Here is a 22,827-nt window from a genome sequence, read left to right on the forward strand (position 1 = left end):
CATCTGTCGATTACTAAGAGGCATTTGCTATGGTGGGCTATTCTGAGTATTCCAAAAAAGTTGAATACAACAAGTCTCGTGCCTAAAACTAACTGGAAAGGTACGGGTTATTCAACCATGGAATCAGGCGGCGAACATTTGGCTATGCTTATCACTAAAAAGAGAGCTTATTTTCAGTTTCAGTGGTCTTAAGGCCTCATCCTGAAGAACAAATGCTATTCTAATTGTGGAAAATTATGGAGACCGGCCACTCAAATTCATTGCAGAAACCAACGATAAGATGAGACAACTAAGCTGGTTTTCGAACACATTCACTATTGTTTGAAGACACACGTCTTGAAAATTGGCGCCTAATTCGGAACAGACAAATAACTTTCTAATTTCTAAAAGTTTCCAAGTGAATCATCATGAAGTGGGAAAACCGATCACAACAAAATTATGTCATTATTCCTGGTTCATTTCTCACATACATCGTTCACAGTTCTTCAATAGATGAATGGAGCAGGCGTATGATATGCCAGGTCTTTTGAACTACCGGCGGGCGTACAAAGTATGCTCCATTGTAAGTCACAGATACGGAAATGCCTTAGGAGGCACATATGACCCAAGCAATCGACATATACATTAAGTAAACATCCGTGCTTAATGATCATATTTGGCGTAAGCATTTGTCATAATATATACCTTTAGATTTTCAACGGCACGCGTCTTTTCCTAGCAGAATAATCCAATTTCATGTCTTATTCGCTTCATCTGCAATGATTCAACTGCCTCTGCATTTCAGTCATTGCATTTGGATTTCAGTTAACTTTTCGAAGTTGACTCATCTTGAAGTCGACGAGGATATTGCGACAGGCCTCAGCAGTGAAATAGATCAGATGCTATCTACTCAACATTCATTCATTTTGGTGTGCCATTACCTTTCGCTCCTTTACCGATTCTACTAACGACACATCATTTGGGGAAGACATAAGAAACATATGATTTCACGAATGGGTTGAAAATGCCTGGGAATCGAAACTATTCTGCGCTGATCTGCAGTAGCGTTTGTTCCTGTTTGTTAAAAAAATAATTCATTGATTTTTGTTAGCTCAAAGTTCATATGTGAGTTGTTTGATCAATGCAGACCAGGCAACCTACAAGGAGATGAAGCTGACCAAATCATCAAAAACGTGCGATATAATTGATACATAGCAGTGCCTTCCAAACCACACAATCAAGGGTGAGGTCCAGCCCAATATCTGATGTTGACGGTGACCATAGGTTATGGTCCTCATATGTCTTCAATAAGCAATGTAAAACCACTGCCGCTTCACCCTAAAGGATACGAAAATACCCCTTCCCTGTTTTTTTAAATAACTCAACAATTTGCAAACTGTCGCTTGTTAGTATCTACCTGCAGCGCAAGAACATTTGGTGATAGTAAACCAGGTGAAAAATGCATGGCGGGTATATCTTCTGAGAGATTATGTTCATTTTTGAATTTTGTAAAGCCACTCAGAACCAATATGTCGCGCTATCTAAGATTTCCCACTGTCTTCAGTGGAGGACGTAAAACATGCAAGGCTACACAGTTAGAAGAAAAACATTAACTGTGAAAGGACCACTTGTTTTTTGCTTGCAATCGGTCACATGGTCGATGCTATGGTAATCATCGGGTACGTTTGAAATCACTAATTTTGGGTGGACCACGTATATCCTAATGACACGAAAATGGGCGTACCACATTTGAATGTCTACCCTTTCAGTGTTTTGTGCTACGAGTAAACACAAGTTGCTGCTTCTAAAGACTTTGGAGCAAATTGTATCTGACAGGAATTTCCAGTGTTTCGTCAAAGCGATTTTTCCCCTTTGACGTAGGTTTATGTGAGTTTCCAATTTTCCAACATTTCTGGATTTAGAGAACAAAGAGTAGGTTATTCCCTTCAAGTTCTAGCGGACAATGAGGAGCTTTGTTCCGCCTCCGCATGGAGTGTGACCATTCCAAAACGCTGACGACCTGCGAATCCGACATCCCTAACAAATTTCACTCAGCTCGAAAGGACCCATGGCAAAGAATGAGCTTATTTTCCCATAAACATTCTCGGAATGCATGCACCATATGATATCGATTTGTTAGGTGAGCGAGTGCATGATCCTGCTTCATGGTCGGCTCCTACAGACCCGGCAGCGGTCGCCATGATATGGGAGTAAAATCCTCCCCGGAGCACGACGTGCGTTGCGCACATCGTTATGACACAAGTTAATCGCGAAATCAGTTTAATTTCCTTTTGTTCCTGGAGAGCCGTATGGGACTCAGGTTTTAGGCAGTAGATCTCAGACAGCGAAGCGTTGGAACAGTAACCCTAACCTGCACCACCTCACACTGCTATCCATAAAAAAACCTCTTTGTTTTGCATTTGTTTATTCCTTGTGACATGAACCATCCGTTTTAGACGCTGATATAGGCCAGAATTTCAGTGAAGTACAGGTGGACAGGGGAGATGTGCGCATCCTAGATAGGTGGTCTAGATTTTACGCGCAGACTTCAGTTTCTTGACTTCCAGGTTCTGAGTTTGCAAAACACAACACCATCCTTTTTAACACTGGACCTGGACTCACGATCACCAGTCGGATCGATGGACTGTATGGTACTGATGGAGCGGATCTATTCCGTTCTTCATGAGTTTACATTGGTCTCCTTTTTTATTCGCGGTGATAAGCAGATATGTTCTCCTGCAATATGCACAGATTTCTCAGCTATGCATTATAACTCATCGTGCGTACGTGAAAGCAGTTCGTAGTATTTAGGAGACATAAAAAGTCGGACCCTGTTCCGGTGAGCTACAGTTCTTGCACTAAAATGTTAAATGCAAATGTGGTGATCATCAAGCCCATTTTTGAACTATACATTAGCAGTGTCACTCACGAAGCTCGCCTCCAAACTGAACGCCAGCTATAGACTGGAAAGCCTGGGTAAGATAAATTAGCTAATTATGAAACACATTTCGTATTATTATCAAGCAAACCACCATACGTGGATTTTTCTTGTGTACGCAAAGCCATCAAGCCCCTAGATTTCCATGCACTTCAGCAGAACTCCTCGAACATGCGCCGCCCAACCGTTTGAACGCCGACTTTTCTGAAGGGTAATGTGGATTCTTAAGCACGCTCAGCGCGACCGAACCTACTGTTAAAGCTTTCCAGTTTCGAAACAAATATCATGGGTATAGCTAACCATAATGGATCCTTTTCGTGGATTTTACGAAGCTCTTCCACCCATTCACGATGATCAATTTCGAAAAACTCAGCTGACCCAAATATTCCATTACTCATAGATCCCTTTGCTCTACTATGAAGGCTCGCTTACAGCCTTCTTAAACCAAGGGTAAAATACGTTGGCATTCTGGGTTCAGATTTTTTCATACATTACCATAATGGCTCATGGCTCCACTGACGTCTAGATAGTCATTTCTTTAATGCGAATCGCACCTAGGCCAAAACAGAACTGACTGCGTCAGAGATTCCTGTGCAGCTTTTGCTTTATTAAAGTCTACTTGACTGACAATCGGACGCATTCTTCCGTCTGCGCACAACTTGGTGCCGAAACGGAAACCTAGTCGACAAGTCCTAAGAAGGGCTAAGCCAGTCGTAGGATATTAGAAAGTTCCCATCAACCTTATTAATAGTGTTTTATCCAGAAGACAACCATTGCTTTATTTGTACAAATCTATTTGGTAGTATTTACCTGTGGTCCAAGCATAAATGTTCCCAAAACACATTTACTATATACAATACTGAATTAATGGGTACTGTTGGCGACAGAAGACGTTTGACTATTTTTTGACGCTTTGAAAGTAATGGCACATTAGGGGGATGCCCGACTGGGCCACGCACCACCATACGTTGGTTGGCAAAAGCTCGTCAAACACAGTTCACTCTTTACTGAGTATGATCGGCTCTTCTGTTTGTTGTCGCGCAGACATAAAGAAGCTTCGATTGTCTCAAACCCAAAGTTAAAAAAACCGCTACGGTCCCTAAGCAGCCAGATGCATTACCTTCCTGTACATTAGTTAAAATAGTGGCTGTTGAAACTTGAGACTAGTCAGCCGCATTTTGTTAACCTTGTCCTATTTTACCTTTCCTTAAGCTGCTGACCCCCCGCCGCCAACTAACGTACAGGGATTTCGGGTAAATCCTACGAAAATTTTAGTTCGTTGGCATCATCCTTCTTCCGATGTCACGATTTCACACTACGTGGTCTACCACAAAGTTGAGCACAATGGAAGCGGCAAGCCTGTTGGATGGACAGGCCAAGTGAAGGAGCGACTGGCAACTTCAGCTGATTTGGTGAGAATCTCCATTTCATTTTTCTATACCTACCATCAACACCTCTAAGAGAAGTATATCTTTAGCGCAATCAGATATGTGATAAGCTGTCTGTCTGGTTATACCTTTAATGTCAGTTGATTAGCAGCCTCAATACTTAAAAGCCTGATTTTCTCACGTAGATGCTCCGGTCAATTGACAGTAGAGTGAAGGCGTCAGTACGCCAGAAGTTATCCTAGAGATTAGCTTCCATAGGTTCATCTCTTTAACCAGATTATCAGTCAATGTACTATTACGCATAATCCTGTCTTACTTTTTACAAATTTTTAGAACAACTACTTCTTTCCATCGGTTAACTTGGAGTCCAGATGCTCGTGAGTTGGTCAGTGACGAGCGGGGGCAAGCTACCCGATTAGCAGCAAAATGGTAACAATATCTGGATGTATGCTAGCAAAGTTAAGATCAGGTAAACAGCAGTCCTCGAATGCGGATTATCGGAGAGTTGCGCTCACTACATTCCCTAGAATTAGTAATCTTCCGCTGACAAAGGACAGTATTAACCAAACCAAGATGAACAGTCTGAACTATTAGCTCAACTCCAAAAGCGGTGAGAATTTCCGTGTTATATAAACCGGGTGGATTGATATGAAGCGGCCATCAGAAGATAAGACTCCCTATTTATATTCATATAGGAATATCAGGAAGCCCAGAAGCTAGTTTTAGAAAACCGACAGACGCAAGGACATCAGCCATTAAAATGGTGAGAGTAGGACGGTGCAACCCAATAGTCAAATCAGATCGTAACGCTATGCATACCTGGAACGGGCCAATCAAAACAATGGAGCGGATTAATGACCAAACCAAAGGAAAGTAGGTTATAAGGCAACACAGATAAACGGACCAATGAACTCATTAGAATCTCCTCCTACAGTTAGCCAAACGCAGTAAGATATGACGGGTGCCCTTCAAATGGTATACAAAAGGTGATTAGGTAAGAAGGAAGTACCCACCGAACTGCGCACTGGTGATCTCTGGAGGCCTAGCGACGAACAGTTTCCAAGTTAATTGTCAACCTCAACAAACAAATCAACACCCACCTGATTAGAAACCAAATATCGTACCCGATCTGCCAATTTTCGACACATTATCAAGATGAGGGTCTTGTACCCTGAGGCTAACAACAAACGCTTGACACATGCTTTGTTTTATGAACTGGTTATGCGATTTTTTCTCTGTATTATTGTGACTGGTTTTTCAAGGGCACTCAGGGTGTTTCACCGGAGTTAGTCCAAAGAAATATTACCTAATTCAAAATCGGCTGAAAAGTGGATAAAATACTAAAGACACGACAACTTCTTGTGCACGTCGACTAACGAATATTGGTAGGCGAGGTCAAAATTTTAACTTCTGTGCGGATAAGTAAACTAGTGTCTGCAGGACAGTTTTGCATGAAGTTAACAAGACAAAATTTTGATGATCCAGCTTTTCCGTCTTTTTTATGCTCATTCTACACCCAAAGTACAGCAGCCCGATTAAGTGAGTTGAGGGAATATGGTGCGATTTTGGAAGTATCCGACAAACGACCAAGATAAGCGATGTTTCACTTAAGAGATGTTTACACTGCACAACCAAATAATGCGTGTGGAGATGATCTTTGAACGCAACGCAATCGGCGCTCGAATGTTTTCTATATTTGAACGAGTTTTACGAAGGTGGGGAGGGCAGTTCATTAGTCACTAACCGTTTAAAGGCTTTCAAGCAGTTGTTCCACTACAGGCCAAGATATTCCCTCCATGGAAAACCTATCGTGTAGAAGTATGGAGAGCATGACAAAAACTGTCAAAACAAACGGATATAATCTAAGACTCAGAAGTGCCTATCACTACATTCTCTTTATCCAAATCCGTTCTAGGTAGCAACCGTACGGTGTCAACCTTAAGACTTATGCTCTCCGCCATTCGGAAGTAAATCGGTTTGTTAAAATTCTAGTATAAGATGCATTTTAAATATGGCTTTATATTACCTTTGAAAGTTGTATAGCGGTCGGCTCATTGTTGCCTCCTTCACCCATATCAACATAAAGCTACTGGTTTCTAATCTTTGTGAAATAATTGGTCGAATGCTTTTGGCTCGGTTTCTCCAGTTTATGCTAGGGCGACCAGCCACATAAGATTCTCCAATAGTACAGTGTTAATAGAGGAAATTCACGGGTTGCACCAAAGTTTGGCGCAAATCACTTCTTTGGGTAGTATGGTGCACCCCAATATATCTTTTTTATTCATGTTATTTCAATTTGTCCTTTCGTTTAACAGGACAACCTACATAGTGATTGGACTTACGCAATACGAATGAGCTCCGTGGATACCCGTGGAAATGAGGGTCCCACCTCAACGACCTTGCTGGTGAAACCGCTAGCAGACATTGGAATGAAGTCCAATTACAGTGCAACCCGAAGATTGGACTTTCAAGAAAATGCTGATCTGACGTCTGCACGCGCTTTCAAAATTCCTGATTATTACGCAGTGCGAAATTTAAAATGTGCTAAGGAGGAAGTGGACAACGTTGGTCTAGAATGGCTCCCACCGTCGGAAGCCAATCACCTGGTAGAATACGAAGTAAACAAAAAATTTTTACACTTAGGATTGTCCTCAAGTGTGAAGATGCTGTTTTAGTGTATCTTATGCGGTTGACGATGCGTAAACAATCCTGAAGGAACTTGGGGCTTCACATGGCTTCTACATTGTGTATAGGTACACTTGAGCAACACAGATCATTTGTTTATGGTGGGCTACAAGTCAGCTAAAATAAACATGAACTATACAAAAGTGCAAAATAACTTCGCACGTTGAACAACCGTGCAGTTTTGCCAACGAAATTTAAGTGGACTTAACTCAGCACCGGCAAAGTTGATAAAGAATAGTGTAGGTTTACCAGGGTACGTTCCTCTGGAACTCCAACTAGTGTGCTCTCACCGTGAAAAGTGGCTGGACAAAATAACACGCAAAACAATGAGAACATTTCACGTAATACTGCACATTTTTGCCAGGTAACACTCAACTTGATCCTAACACTCATTGGAGTTTCTCTGAAACTGGGTTCTGTGAAATCGTAGACACTTTGTTACATGTTAAATTAAGTGTTCTAGAGCAAATTCACTAGCAAGACAGTTATCCGAAAACTGGGTCTGAATTTCCTCAGGTAAGGTGTGGTCAGATGTGGACAACAGGTAGATTGTTTAAGATGTTAGGATGGATTTATACAGTTCATCTGGTACCGTATTTCGTGAGGCGATTTTCTGGCTCTGTGCTGAATTCAATTTTCTTTATGAATATTGTGTGTTTGACATGTAGCACTAACAACATCGGTGAATCACCAGTACCAATAACGTGTCATTTTTGTTTTCAATGACATCTCCAGAACTTGACCAAAATGGGCCATTCGGTCTAGACGCATTAGATAAGGATAAACGCAGTTCGTTGATAAGTTTATTCAAGGCTTGAATATCCCAGTATCCCAGAAGTATTCTTCTCTAGAGTACAATTTTCTTGGTGTCGTCTGAAATTCTGGTTGAGCTAGGAAATTCGTGACTAGTTGAATCAACTGCAACCTGGTTACTTCTCCAAATAAGACTTTGTGTCGGAATATTTGATGTGAATCATAATCGGACAGCTTCTCATTCCCTGACTGTCTAAGTACGAAACAGGAAACACCGCAACGCTAATATCCTTTGATACCGACTTAGTGAAGTTATGGCCAGCTAATTAAAACTTTAGTTCAGAAAAGCACACGGGGGTACTTTACCTCTCATATCGAGGAGCCTTCCCTGACTTGAATGGATTTGTCCAAAGCGATGAGTAAGCTTTGGATACGTACACTCGCACTAACACAGGATGGAACGTTTGCAGTAAAAAAATCAAATGAAAGCACATTCGTAACTGGAAAAGTTACCCGCCCCCATGCACCAATTTGCCAAATATGGCAGACGTTTACTGGCTCAATCATATCAGTTTTCAATGGGAAATTCATCGCTAAATATACCACCCGTGGAAAGCACTTGATTCTCGGACAAATATGCAAAAGGGTTTTCATAAAAACTAATACTTCCAAAAGCACCTTCTGGGTTCTCTTGGTCAATACCAACCTGGGTGTTTGTGCGTTTATATGCACTCATTATTGCTATAAAGTATTTTCGGGCTTTTTGTGGCTGGTTGACAGGTTTTTCCTCGGAACTCCCTTCATTGTTATAAGCATCATCATGCAATTAAGGTTCACGTAATCATTTCAAAGTCTGGTGCTTCTTCAATGTGTACAAAATTTTTTGCAGCATGTTATCCACGATGGACGAAATAAAAAGTGCCAACCATGTCATTTACTAAGTGCCTTACGAGATGTATCTTTCAGTAGTAATTTTGAATTAAGATTTGAAGTAATTAATGAAAATTAGTTTTCATGATTTATTCTCATGGTTAATACAAACCGATATATACAAGTGAAGAAAGGATAGATGGGAGTCTGTGAGTAACGCCAGATAATTGTTTACGTCATCACCGATTGGCCTCAGTGCCCAACGGACACATAAGTAGACCATGGAAATTACAATGGACCCACGAACGTTTTTATCATGTACCGAGATCTGGGAGCACCATGTCTGTCCAAAAACAGTTGTGACTGACGAATTGCGCTTAGTTATATAGTGGCCGATTTCAATGAAACAATTAGAAAATTGTCAGTCTAGGGTTAGGACGAATAATGAACTTATCTAGCAAATATATGTTTAGTCTCGTCTATAGTAGCATTCAGTTTGTTCCGAGCGAGTACCTAGTGGGTAGGGTTAAATGAAGTATGGCACCCTCACCACATGTGATCCGTACGGTTCTTCTGCTAAAGGAACGTGGAAAGAATGTCTTACCGGTTTTGAAAGGTGGAAGCCACTTGGCAATTTGATCAGATGGATTTACATTTGAAACGAAACTGGTAAATTATCCTTTGAAAAATAATAAAGCGCAGAAAATGAAGCCAGAAAAGACAGAGTGGAAGCCTAAACTGTAGGAATGGACTTAAGAGAAAATGGTCATAAGACAGGGCCCTGTAATACAGTGAACAACAAATGGTCAGAAATAAACCGGCTTTTTGAGATGCCACCATGCCGGTACCGAACGGCGGAAAGAGGAGCACTGGTGAGTAGTTGTCGATGCAATGTGTCCATCCATCACGACCCACCTGACCGGCCTCAGAGTTGAAGGCGAGATACTTGTGAATGTTTAAATCAGGTTGATATGACAGGGTGTGAGAGGAATGCCTAGATGACTTTGTCATCCGGATAGGTGAAAAGGGCAGATAAGTACGAGTGATGAAAACACTGCGCCCACTTTTCTCTCAGGGATAAACAAAAGTTCTATAAACTTACTTGGAGCTCGAGTTGTGATATCACATGTTAAACAGTGAAGGACGGGTACAGAAAAGAATGGAAACACAGATTCCACACGGAAAATTAGTTGCGTAATGGTTAGCTGGTTATCATCTCTTGAAATTTCAGGAGAACGTGAGGGGATTCAGCAGACAAGTAATGCTGGATCTGTATGAGGGTGGATTGAAGAGTCACGTGTCCGAACTTCATACGTTTGTCTTGGTGGCCGGAATCGTAATCTGGGTGTACTGTTCATCTGAATGAGGCTTTTATAACTTAGGTGCTAGCGCCATAGTCCGAATTTCAATCATCTTGCATTAGGAGTTTGCTCGGATCATCCAAAATTCGGACTTTTACCCCCTGAAAATGACGGCCAATGTAATCAGCCTTACAACGTGTTTGTTTGCCCACTAGCTGTGCGATAATCCCAAATTCGAAGGTATGTTTAGCAAGTATGACTAAGGAGAGACTTAGCACTATAAGTGAATTTAGCAACTAAAGGATATGAGAGCTCTTTTCTTAAGTTCCTAAAGACCCATTATTTGACAGGACACATGGTGTTGCGTGCCACGCTTGAGAAAGGCCTTCAAGAAAATGGTCAACCAATCAATGGTCAAATCTTTGTAATATCTTGGAAATCACTTTATTATAAATCAATTAATAGCCTCTACAAATTGCGGCGTCCAGAGTAGACCTCCAGTAGGAGTAATATGTGAGAATCTCCCCTCTGAGGTGCGAATGGTCTTATTTATGATCCCAACTAAAAAAAGTGACTCAAGGTCACGCGTTGCCCAATGTTTCTTTGCAAACTGAGGTAGCTCAGAGAAGTGCATTACTCTTTTGAAATTAGAAGGCAAAGCAGAAGCTTAGATTATTATGGACCTGGCCGTTCCTCACCAGCACCTTACTTGTGGCAATTTAAAAGTGCGGTGATAAAGTGCAATATTCTGGAAGTAAATAAATTTTGGACAATATCCTTCCTGGGGATCCGCACTTTTAAACCCTTAACAGTTTTAACCGGGTGAACAGTCTGCGTACCTTAGTTTTCATGGACTGTTCTGGTAGATTTTCTCTTCTAATTCCTGGATGAGTTCGCAACAGTATACGATCATATATCAAACCCAGCTGGTTGCGCATTTAAGGAGATGAATCTGTCGAAAGAAATGAAGTTGCTTTGTTCATTTTACTTCTAAATTTTGATCTCCAACAACATTTTATGGATGCGAATTGAGCAGTTGGTTACAAGTTACTCGTGATGGCTCTACATCGGATTCACATTCTAATTCATTGGACTGGAATGTTGTCGTCCGTTCTGTTGAAGGTAAACCTATCATCGCATGACTAATTTACATAATCATTCTTGTTCTTTGTCAAATGTCAACCTGTCATGCCACTGGTAGGGTGTCTGGTTCCACGCGTTTAATTCTGTCTACTTAACGTCACGTTCTGTTTCATGAGTGTCGCCTTAAGCACAGGGGTTTTGTCCGACGAAACTGAGGTCAACCTGATTCAGACAGGAGATAGAGTGGGCAGATGTTGCGTTGTCGAATAATATTGGTTACCGCGTTCCAACACGTACCTCGACCGAATCCAATTGGCGAATCACGATTTTTTCCCAACAGTTGACTGTTGGGATTGTTAAAACTGTTGATCGTTTGAAACGTGAGTGCAAAAAAAAGAACGATCGGCACTGTTGCAACATAGGGGCAGTTCGGTGTGAAATCACTAGTGGATAGCTTGTTCACAGTTAGGCTGTCTCGCTCACGATTGGTTTATTGCCAATTGTGACGGCCTTTTGGCCTAGACCAGCGAACGATTTGCATGTGCGGCATCACCATTCAAGCAGATATCATCAAAGCTTTGTTGAATTCGCGCCGCACTGACGGCGTCAACTCGAGGGGTGAGGAGACATCTGCAAATCAGCTTCCAAGCTCCTCATGATCAATTCTTAAAAAGCACTTGCAGATCATTAAAACAATAGTCAAGTCCATTTGTACTTGAGATGGACCTGGTTAATACTATTATAGTATATTTTTGAACAGCTTGGTAAAAAACAGGAAGTACATCCGAGTAATTGACGAGGAAGTGTGTTTTGGGGTAATACTAGATAACGCTAGGGAAAAAGGTTCCATTCGAAGGTGTGCCACCGACAGTTCTAGTCAGTCAAGGTAAATTACCAAGCATGTAAAAATATTCGCTATGAAAACCCGTACGTAAAAACCAGCAACTGTGGATAGGACAAACTATTCTGCCCTTCAAAGCGCTGTATGCGCTAGCACAATCATGACTCACACATCAGGTAAAAATGTCCGTCTTACTGAGTCACATGTTAAAGTCCACCAAGAGAATGAACATTCAACGCCATGTACCACGCATAAAACATCGTAGGTATGTAGAGTGCACAAAGTGGCGAACAAACGCAAGAATTTTCAACGATCTTCTGAAGTCGCGGTCTAATAACAGCTTTTGCGGACTGAGGATACAGATCCTTCGATATGAAATGATCATCGGTCGGTGGACCGAAATGTCGACTTCGCAATCGATTGCACGTGGGATTGAGATGATGGCTCTGGAAAAATCATGAGGACCATGCTTCTGCTTCTTCTTATTTCACACTGTCACTCCGCGTCCATCCGAGACTATGCTTATATCTGTCACAGTTGCTCGGAGTCTCCGAACTGCGATTACGTCACGCTTGATGATATGTTCCAGGTGACGGATACATGAGGCTAGTTTGCTAACACATCTGGCATCCTGCGCGATCCAGAGGGACTGCAGAATATGCACCAAACTCACCAGCTGATCAAAGGTTTTATGGCAGAAGATTGTTTAGCCACCACCACCACTACGCGGGCGCTTGTAACTCTCGTCCTATGCAGGTCATATCAGAGCTGGATACCGCGGATAAATGTCCGGAGAAACACGCGATCTGGAAACACAAAACATCCATTTGAGAGAGACGAAACAACGAACTCTCTTAAACCTTGACCGTCAACGCTGTTGTGCGGACTATCGCCCCAAACAGTCGTCAGCACCTTGACCTCGGACCGGAAGCCTCAGATCCCGAAAATCCTTGCCAAATACGGAATCACTGACCACACAGCGCAGCACCAGGTATTGCGTAGACAGAGGCGTTTCCATACGCGCCCTCCGCTGCATCAGGGTTGTCGATACTCAGGCTCCCCTGTGTTGTCTACCGGCGTGGATGTAGGTGACTAGGGTTTACTTTGGTGCCCGATGAAGTCGCCTAACATTTTGCGCGTGCTAGGTGGAGTTGGCCGAGTGACAGAGGTATCAGCTAGTTCCTTGTAATTTCGGTTCTCCAGCAAGGCATGCGTCATCTCATCGAACGGTTTGAGCAGCTGCTTTTAGTTATAGCAGACTCTTTTCATCTTGAAAGTAAGGGGGATGCCCATATATACCACAAGGTCAGTCTTGCCCAGAGGCATGATGAGTTCCTCGGCGTAGCAAAGGGTTTCGACTACGACTGCGGTCGCCGGATGTTTTCTGTCCCAAAAGATCCCTACTGCCTCCATCTTCCAGGCATCACACATCATCTTCCCAAATGGACCGCAGTCTCACTTTCTGCGCACACGACGCAATCATCAGCGACGGCAAAACCCTCCACTAATGTGTCATGTTTGACCACTAACTGTCCAACAACCCCACCCATTGACATGATAAACAATGATGTAGACGGTCTACCTTCCTCACACCACTGTGGCGGTGAATTTCGGAACTGTGAAGGACTGCTACAGAATCCGAATATAACTGTGCAATTTATCAAACTAGTGGTGACGGTGTCTCAGACGCTTCGGCAGATCTGACAATTGTCATGCGAAAGGGAATCACATGCTTTCGAGATATCAATAATCGGAAAGCTGAGGTTAGAACCAGTTGCTGAAGACTGACAAAGCAGGGCATGTAACAGCGATGTAGCTCCCAAACAACCATTTCGATGTGGAAATGCAAACTGGGGTGAGGACAGTTGTAATCTACGGCTGAAGCAATCAGCAAGGCCTCATGGAAGCATTTAACGAGAATCAATGAAACAGATCGGTCTCATTTGGTTTGATGAAGTCCGATTTGGAACCTTCGGAACTCGAGCAAATGTGGTTGAAAACCTTCAGTTAATAGGATTAATTTGAAGCACCCAGCGAGGGCTTTGACATTGTACTTGCAAGTCATTTCGAGATTTGTCCCCAGATCTTGGGACAAATCTTATAAGCTGATTGTTAGGCCGACTTCCTCACCTATAAATGGTTCGAATAAACCCGTCATCTGGTAGCACTGTGTGACTTGGCCGGCCATCTACGTGTTTTGGAGCAGAGAGCACCTGTTTCTGATACTGTTTGGCGTCCAGAGGTAGACCGCAGTTGTTTTTTTACACAGATCCTTCCATGACCCGCGGCGTAGCTGGCACGGCGGACTTGCTTTCAGTTGCCCAGCACACGATGAACGAACTGACGATGACGTCGGTAGACGGGATTCCACATATGTGGAAAGGTCTTGGAGGCGTGGAGGTCTAGAAGCAACAGGATTTGCTCCGGTGTCACGATGCCAGAATGTAACCCTCGAGCAAATGCCAGAAGGTCAAATCTGGCGAAAAAATTGCCAGAATGGAATTTAACATGACAATGGATTTTTTCGAATGCTTCATAGTTTGGCGAGTGTTTACCGAGTGGTCATGGCCGCTAGATGATGATTCGTTCATCCGTGCTTGTCAGTTACGCACTCGTAACATGGTATTGAGGCTGATAACCGAGGAACTACTACTACCACTGTCACAGAGTGCTAACTCACGAATAGATTAAAACGATCGCAGTTTATATTTGAATTGAATCAATGATCCATAGCATTTTATTGTGAAATAAATTGTCCATTGTAATAAACTAGCTAATTATGCCTGAACTTATGCACTGAGATGCACATACAGACTAGTAATCAACGCAGTTCCCTTCCTCAGGAGCCACATACCCAGGAATTAATCGAAAACTGTCTCATTCAATTTCCTGCTTTTCTGATTTTTTGGTGTCATTTACGTCTTTTTTAACCTGAGTGATCTTTTACTGAGGAGCTCCATGGATTTACGTTCAGTATCATTGAAGGCCGCCAGCACTGATGGATACTAAATAGGTAAGAAAGGTCAAATTAACCAATGAAATATACTGAATCTTGGGTTGCAATTTTCTGTCAGTCGATAAACAAGGTTTCGCCATACAAGACGAACTCCCTGTGGATGTCCTCAGTCTGAGAGTGCCACAAGCGTCTCAAACAAGGCCTGGAGTTTGTACTCAACTTACCCATCTCAGGAACCAAACAAATTAGGTAGGTTTCACTTTGATAATTCTAATACGTGCATATGGCAAGCTGCAGTAATTGTGGTGCGAAAAGCAATTGCGGTGACTCTTTTTAAGGACATTTCAACAAAAAAACCTGAGTTCTGTTGTTGACCCGATGTGCATTCAAATTTGCGGCAGAGTTACACGACGCCGACTGAATTTAAAACTCTCAGGATGATTCTCGTTCTAACTCTCTCCGGTGGCATTCACGAGGCAAACCGTTTGACGCGACCCCCATCCTTGCGGGTACTTATGTAAATTATTCAAAGCCATTGTAAAATTCATTAGCCCACTGATACCACGTAAGTGTTACTTGACTTCTACATACTATCCACTGCACCTGAGTGGCTATTCAATAACTTGGAGTGTGTGGCATTTATCTAGGATTTTCATGCCGGTTAGGGAATCACGAATGGGGCGGATACCCGGTTTTATAGCAAAGAATAATACAATGGTTTAGTCAATGTGAATACTTAAAAGGAACCAAAGATACTACTAAGAAGGGCACTGAATCTTTCACAGCTACACTGTACGAATGGGATTAACCGTACTTGTATGTATGGTTCAGCTGGTACTCTGTGCACATCAAATTCACCGCTTTATTCCTCATACTTTAAATTTCAGATTCAATACACAGGACGTAAAGAATATTTTACCAGTCTCGGTATTCTCAAATCGGTTCATCTAAGCGAAGGACGACATCGACAAAGTCCAGTGAAATCCGAAGCATTCAAACCGTCTACCTGGCCTTTAGACGGTCTGATAGGTGTTGACAACAAACCCGAACTTCAACACTTTCAACTGGAACGATTGGAGCCGAACAGTCAATATGAGTTTATTGTGCGCCCCGTGTATGTACTGGACCGCGCAACTCACTCTACCGAAAGACAAGAAGGAATCTCAGTGACCATTATTTGTCACACAGAGTGGACAAGTAATACTACCGTTATATCAGCACCCCTGTGGATTGCATTATTATTTGTTTCCTTACATCGCTACTCAGCTAATTACCTGCCGTGCACAACGCTTAGCGTTCATCTGCAAATTCTGATCCTTCAGTAGGTTACACAGAGAACCACGGCTGATTACTGTAATACAAAGCATTTTCTAGACGCTGTTTTCCCAACTTTGGACGTGTTTTAAGCAACCACCTTTACAGTGCACAGGGTGGATGAAGTTCTAAGAAAGGAATATGAGTTTCCAAGTGGATTGATAAAATATTTGCAACTAAACAATGCCAGTTATTGACGGTTTGAGAGAACGACCAGGATGATTTATGTGGAAGAATGCTTCCTGAAACTACTTGCATTCAGCTATTCTCCACTGTTGCCCTCCCTTTAGGAAATGTCTGATCGTTTACTTATAAGGTTTAAGGATTAGGACTGTGGAATCTGATAATTAGGATGGATACTGGTCCAGAGGCTGTAGTAACAGAACTGATCACATTCGCGTTAAATAGGCAAGACATGAGATATCTCAGGCCCAATATTTAGAGCGGTTTCGTGTTGCGACGGATGGAGAGTTCATGGGTGAAACGCAACAATTTTGTGTCCAAAACACCAAATCCCAGTATTATTAACGTTTTACGGAAAATGGTAATGTTGGGCGACCACTTACACCGCAAATTTGTTCAATTCAGTGTGTGCCGGATGGGTGAAAGCTTGGACTTTGGAAATTTTCCAAGAAATTTATCAATTTTTACACAGTATACATCTATTTTCGTTGAACATCCGCAGCCAGCAAAAAATAGTTCATTCATGGATTTGGAAGTGGATTCCAAAATCTTTTGAATTATCGGTGTCATAAAAACAGCTCTCTTCTGAAATAAATCTTTGGAAAGTCGGAATTTTCATCGCGTGACTGCAAGCTCAAAAAATGTATAAATTAGGTCGCATCTTATTAATGCGCGGGACAGAAAAATAGATTTCAAAATAGCTTCCGCGTGATCAATTTTGTGAAATGAGTTATCGGCCAGTCATATGAAATTGACACCTTTGAGCCGACGTTTGCGGATACGAACATTTTTCTACTAATATTGTGTGTGAATTTCATTTTGAGTGGGGATGAGTAGTCCACGGATGGAGAACAGGCAGTTTTTTGCATAGTAGTATGTCTCTTGCTTATTGGTGTTCACTAAGCCATACAGACATAGTCACAGTAGGTACAGTTTACACAAATCCCTGCTGAGTTGTCAAAGCTGGTCTGCATGCGTTCATTGTACAACATCGGACAGGCGCAGAACTTGCATAGAAGTAGTACACCACTGATAAGGTTGCTCAAAATTCCTCGACATCCCACAACCGGTTTCGCCCTTCTTGGGGCTCATCAGGTAGGCGCAGTCCCAGAGTTTCCGTTGATCTTATGTTCTACTTGAATTTAGGTTGCGCGAAAATAGCGAGATAAGCTTATCTGCAGACAAATCTGGTTTTGAGGTAGACTCACCCAGAACGCAGCCGAATTTCTCGTTCATGATGCCTAAGTGGTCCTGTGCATTCAAAAATGGATAAAACGTGTTAAAGATATCGATGCGTATTTTTATATGGTTCCCAAAATCCTTTTAACATTCTGCCGGTAAGCCTTCTTAAACCTCATCGGCATGGCCTGCTGTGCTGTGTCCCTCGGCAATATAATGTTACAAGTGCACTCAAATAGGATTTTCAGGATCCTTGGTTTTTAACAGCCAGTATTGATCCGGTAAAAGACTCCCAACAATCTAATAAGTAGTGCTATTTGAAAAAAAATCCACAATATTCTGGACATCATTCCAGCTCAGAGGTGAAGTGTCCCTTCTGTAGTACATCCGTTTGGAGATCATTAGGATTGAGTGATTTAGCCAAATTTTTTAAAAGTCCTCCAGGTCAAACCAACTAAGTTTGAAGGAACATAAATTTCTGGGAGATATACATTACATGAAGCACGCATCAATGAATATACACGATTTCTCAAGAGACTAAGTTGTTTTATGTAAATTCTCACCAATTGACCTTTTTACACCCCTACGAGTGTCGGTTGATCAAGGAATCAGATACGTGTGTCCAAGCTTAGGCTAAAATTCCTTCATTTTTGACGTTTGTAACACCGTGTTCTATTTTTTATGGCCTTGTCAAGTGGTCTATTTATGTAAGAGACACAGGACGGTACGCCAAATAGGGGTCACGAGCGATATTTCGTCTGTCAATGAAGTGTTCCGGAGAATGATTACATTTTTAGGATATCCGTCTGTTGAAGTCAACCTGAAGAATGTCCTGTATGGTATTTTGTAAACAAAATTTGATCACTTGATGAGAGCCAGATCGACAGCGTACGGGGTGCAAGGATTTAGCCAGTTGAATCACGATGAATCCCTAACAAGAAACTCCGTTTCCCACAATCAAAGACTAGGAATAGTGGTCTGACTTTCCATCCGGGAAAACGTTCGGTAATATGGTGATGTGTGATGATGTTGTGATGTAATACCCAACTGCACCACAAATGACCTAGACAATAAAATCCGGATCATTTTGCTAATAGGAATTTCAAAGTTATCAGCAGTTGTATCCGGCAAATCCACACTCATTATCTGAAAAAAATCGTCCAGGTTTTAGGTGTGGCTTCAAAAGTGTAAGAACCCTACCAGCTTGAAATCCTTTTAAGTATTTGTTTTCCAAGTGTACAGACAGTTATTCTCACTGAAAAACAGATGTACTCACTTGAGGCAATCAGCAGGACTTAAGTTACAATGAATCAAAATCCTTTGTAGTACATCCTTATTGTTATCTATATTCGATATTTCAGAAACCTCAGATTGTATATGTCATTAAGTTTGGATACCGTAAGAAGACTCGCGATTTTCTTCGTCCGTTTTTGGCCCGGCTCTCAAGTGCGGGGTACAACTAACCACATTTGTAGTCAAATCCGACGATGGACCACTTCACCATTTCCTTGCTGCAAGCATCATTGGATATATGGACTTACTGAGTTACTTGAAATAGATACAGTTGAGTGGTTGGTACAAAAAGCCGTCAGTACAAATCTTTTTGTCACGTTTATAATAAAAAATTACCGCGAATGTAATTTTGCAACGTTTACAAAATATCTAACCGCCTCTCTTGAAGCTGGCTTATCCTGGAACCGGTTAGTCCTATCACACTTATCTATGATGCAGATAATAGTTATGTAAGTAACTCGTGCTTCCAAATGCTCTCAAACCGATAAGATGAGCAAATATGTAAGCTTATTCTGTGTTGACGACTGAACATTACATTTTAACGCCTTTTTCTACATGCAGGACCGACGTTCATCCGTACCCCCGATTTGGAAATGGTGCATATGGCCCCAGTGGATTCGCCTACCTCAGCTATATTAATTGAATTACGAATTTTTCGAGTGTCCGAAGAAAACGGGCCGATACACGAATATTTTGTCATAGCCGCTCAGGAACGTTGTACTGAAACGACGGAACACAATGTCCTCAGAGAACCCGACCTTTACACGCTAGCGGAACTATCCCAGTCTGCAAGACACGCCTCGACCGATGGTCCGTACCTTGCCATTTTCTCCACTACGTCAAGTTTATTTAAACCAAACCAAGAATCCTCCATCATAATGCTCGGAACTGAGCAGCTGTCCCGTTTACGTCGCTTAGCGGAGTTACCGATAAACAATTCCAGCATGAGAGAGATCCGAGGAATTGAAACTGCTGAAACGTATTCAGAAATGCTTCGTGCAGTTAACAAACCCATAGAGGCACACTGTATCTACCGGGTTGCCTCTAGAGTCTGCTCGCGTGTAAGTTCTAACTACAGAATCGCAACTCAGACAGTAATTTACACCGGGTTGTTCTCAGAAATGATAGTGGACAAGTGAGTGGAATTCCACCTGACAATCGGGGTCAAGGGCCACTAACAAAATTTGGTGACTTCAGAAAACTCACAATGGTCTGGGTGCTATTCCTCTCCATATTCAGCCTAACAACTTTCCTTCATATCTGACTTTGGATTTTCTTCAGGCTAGAGAGATCAGAATTAGACGACCTTTGTTTATTCAACACTGACTGCATCCTGCACAATCCTGCTGTGTCCATTTCAGGGAGAAGATTAAGTTTTATTTTGGTGGTTTCCATCAATCTGAATACAAGCAATTTTAAAGATGACGTTGGTCCTGACTGATCTCTTTCAAGACCCACTGATGAATGGGGACAATCATTAGTTGACTGGATATTACCACAGCATATGGTAAGGTATTCCACAAAAGTGGAACTACAAGACAAATTGAATGGTTGAAGCGTTACTACGCGCATAAGATTTAGTCCCAACAGATAATGACCAATATCATATGGAGACCTTTTTCTATCTTCGAAAATGTTCATTTAACTGAATAATCGCGAATTCCTCATAACAACTCTCCCCAGGTAGTATAAATGTGGAACGAAAGTGCTTATCACCGACGTGAATGATTTTTTCTGAAAATTGATCAATTAGCATAGATATTTTTTGTGTAAAGAACGCCAATTGGCTGTGCTATTGTCAGTATAATTTTAGCTTGAAAACTGGTTTATCTGAGCGTTTTACTAGGGATTTATCATCGTTTTTGAGTTAATGACCGATATTTAACTGAATCATGTTGCGGTTTAAGCCATTTCTGCAAAAATATTTCCAATCTGGTGGCAATGATCGGCCTTCGGGTAACCGACCAGTGATATCGAAACCCGTTTATAAGCATTCTGACTGTTGATCAAATGCTGAGAAATTTGGATAAATCAACATTTATTGACCTGGTGTTTCCGAAATTCGATTTGTTGTTCTTTGTACTCTTTAAGCCAAGTCATTGCTTTTAATTTCTTGCCTTTTTAAGAACATTTCCCCTTTGTCCAACATCTGCTTACATGGACAAGTATGCAGCAAAAGTTCTTCAGAATTCGATTGACTTAATAAGTCAGGTCACATTCTAGTCACTTTTTAGGCAGTGTTAACTGGTCGAGCCAGAAACTGTAAAATCAGTCGATTTGCAATTCCTCAGCTCACCACTGGGTTCTAAGATTTAAAACCAGTTAGAGAGCGTATGTCACTTAATAGGAACCACTGTGTTTATGGATTACTTTTATCGTTGCTTGGCAAAATAGTGATTCAAATTTTCCTGGGAAAATACAGAAAAACCCACAGTGCTGCAAGTTAGCTGGAACCCAATGTTTGCAATTACAGAAACTAACCTTATTACGAGCAATCAGGCATCTATTCAGAGGTATTACTAGTAATTTAGTGCCTTGTATTGTGCGGTTCAGAAGGAAAGATTTCTCTGAATTCACTTGTCAAAACTTGCGTCATCTTTCAGTTATTCTTTCTAATTTGTCTTCCCTGAAGGTTACAGCACCGGACATCCGGGCAAGCTGGAAAACGAATAACTTTCTATTTCCTAATTTAAAACTTATCTACATAGTTGTTAACACCCTGGATTCTTTCGCTTTCAAGAGAACTTGTGTTGCAAAAAAATCGTAATTTTGTGTCTGTAACAACTTAAATTCCCCACAGATTGTTCTTAACGTTCGACAATTTCTCCGGCAAACTTTATATTCTGTACTAAATGTTATGATTTGTTCGTTCTTTGCACTGTAGTACCCAGATGGACAGAGATTGTGTGCTACCAGCAACTGGTCGAACCCAATTTCTCCGATGGGGAGTAGCAATCCTCAGAGTTTAGTGATGGGAAGTGTTCCGCCGTCGGCCCCAGCCTCCGGAGCTTCTACGTGGTCAACAAAAAATCCACCAAAAATAACCGTATTGCTCATCAGTTTGACATGCGGTCTCATTTTCTTTGCACTGCTAAGCGTTGTGCTTGGCTGCCTTCTGAAGCACCGCAAACGCCAAATGACTGAACGTCACGTGCTTGGTTCGGCCACTCAATGGGATGCAAGGATTTGCGAGGACATCAGCAAATCAATTATAGCAGATGAACGACTGAAACCGTATATTTCAGCACTGGCTGAAAAACAACACGGGTGTGCTCCATTCAATAAACACCCCGGTGGGTATATTCTGGAGCGCTCCTCAAGCGGCTTCCATAGCCCATCTGAGTCAAGTCTAGGGCTTTCTGGACTAAAAGCGCTGTATCCAAGTCCTGGTGGGTTGGCTACAGGAATGGTGGTCAGTACCTCAATGAATGCTCCCTCGTTACGGTCTGTAGACGTTGAGGTCACCCCTAACGCCAGTCTCACAAACGAGGCTATACAAGCTCCTCGTCTACTGAGTATGAAAAATTCTACACAGCAAACAGCACAAGGCACAGGACTTCCTATGAATACATGCGACCGCTTCGGGGGCCAAGACCTAGTGAGAATGGGTGTTGGAATGAAAAACGTACTCGGCAACAGTTCATGTAAGTTTCTTTCTTATGATGACGTTTTTCAAATAACATGCCTTGACTATGAAGGAATATGCATGACGCTCTTGGGTAGCGTTTTGTTTTAATTTTCCTTTGAATTATTCGCGATGACAGTTACTTCAGATGGTAGAATTTCAAATATGCTGAAGTGATGTTTTAATACAGAGAATATACACTGGTTGTATTCTACAGACTCTGACAACGGTGTGACCACGTCACCTACAATTCAGTCACATTGAGTATTTTCCCCTTAAGGATTTACTAACGGTGCAGATAGCTGGTGTATTCTCTGCTCATTGTAGTGAGCGTTTTTTGGTAGTGGAAACATTGCACAAACTGTTTATCCCACCCAACTAATCAGCAACAGACTTGATTTTCGCCCGGACCAACGCCTTTTTTAGAAAGCTACACGAT

At 41.9% G+C, this 22,827-nt stretch overlaps 1 protein-coding gene across 1 annotated transcript in view; it reads left to right on the forward strand.

Annotated features, from left to right (window-relative positions):
• Positions 1-4,129: 4,129 nt before the first annotated feature.
• The window catches only part of T265_13847 (hypothetical protein), a gene marked incomplete at both ends in the record, with an annotated part of 47,946 nt that continues 29,248 nt past the window's right edge, over positions 4,130-22,827 (forward strand). Inside the window, 5 exons of the mRNA XM_009170860.1 lie at positions 4,130-4,329; positions 6,621-6,923; positions 15,682-15,991; positions 19,325-19,824; positions 21,648-22,407. Of these exons, the coding sequence (XP_009169124.1) occupies positions 4,132-4,329; positions 6,621-6,923; positions 15,682-15,991; positions 19,325-19,824; positions 21,648-22,407 (2,071 nt within the window). The remainder of the gene's footprint in view (positions 4,330-6,620; positions 6,924-15,681; positions 15,992-19,324; positions 19,825-21,647; positions 22,408-22,827) is intronic.

Source organism: Opisthorchis viverrini (genome assembly GCF_000715545.1).
Source record: "Opisthorchis viverrini unplaced genomic scaffold opera_v5_106, whole genome shotgun sequence".
NCBI lineage: Eukaryota > Metazoa > Platyhelminthes > Trematoda > Opisthorchiida > Opisthorchiidae > Opisthorchis > Opisthorchis viverrini.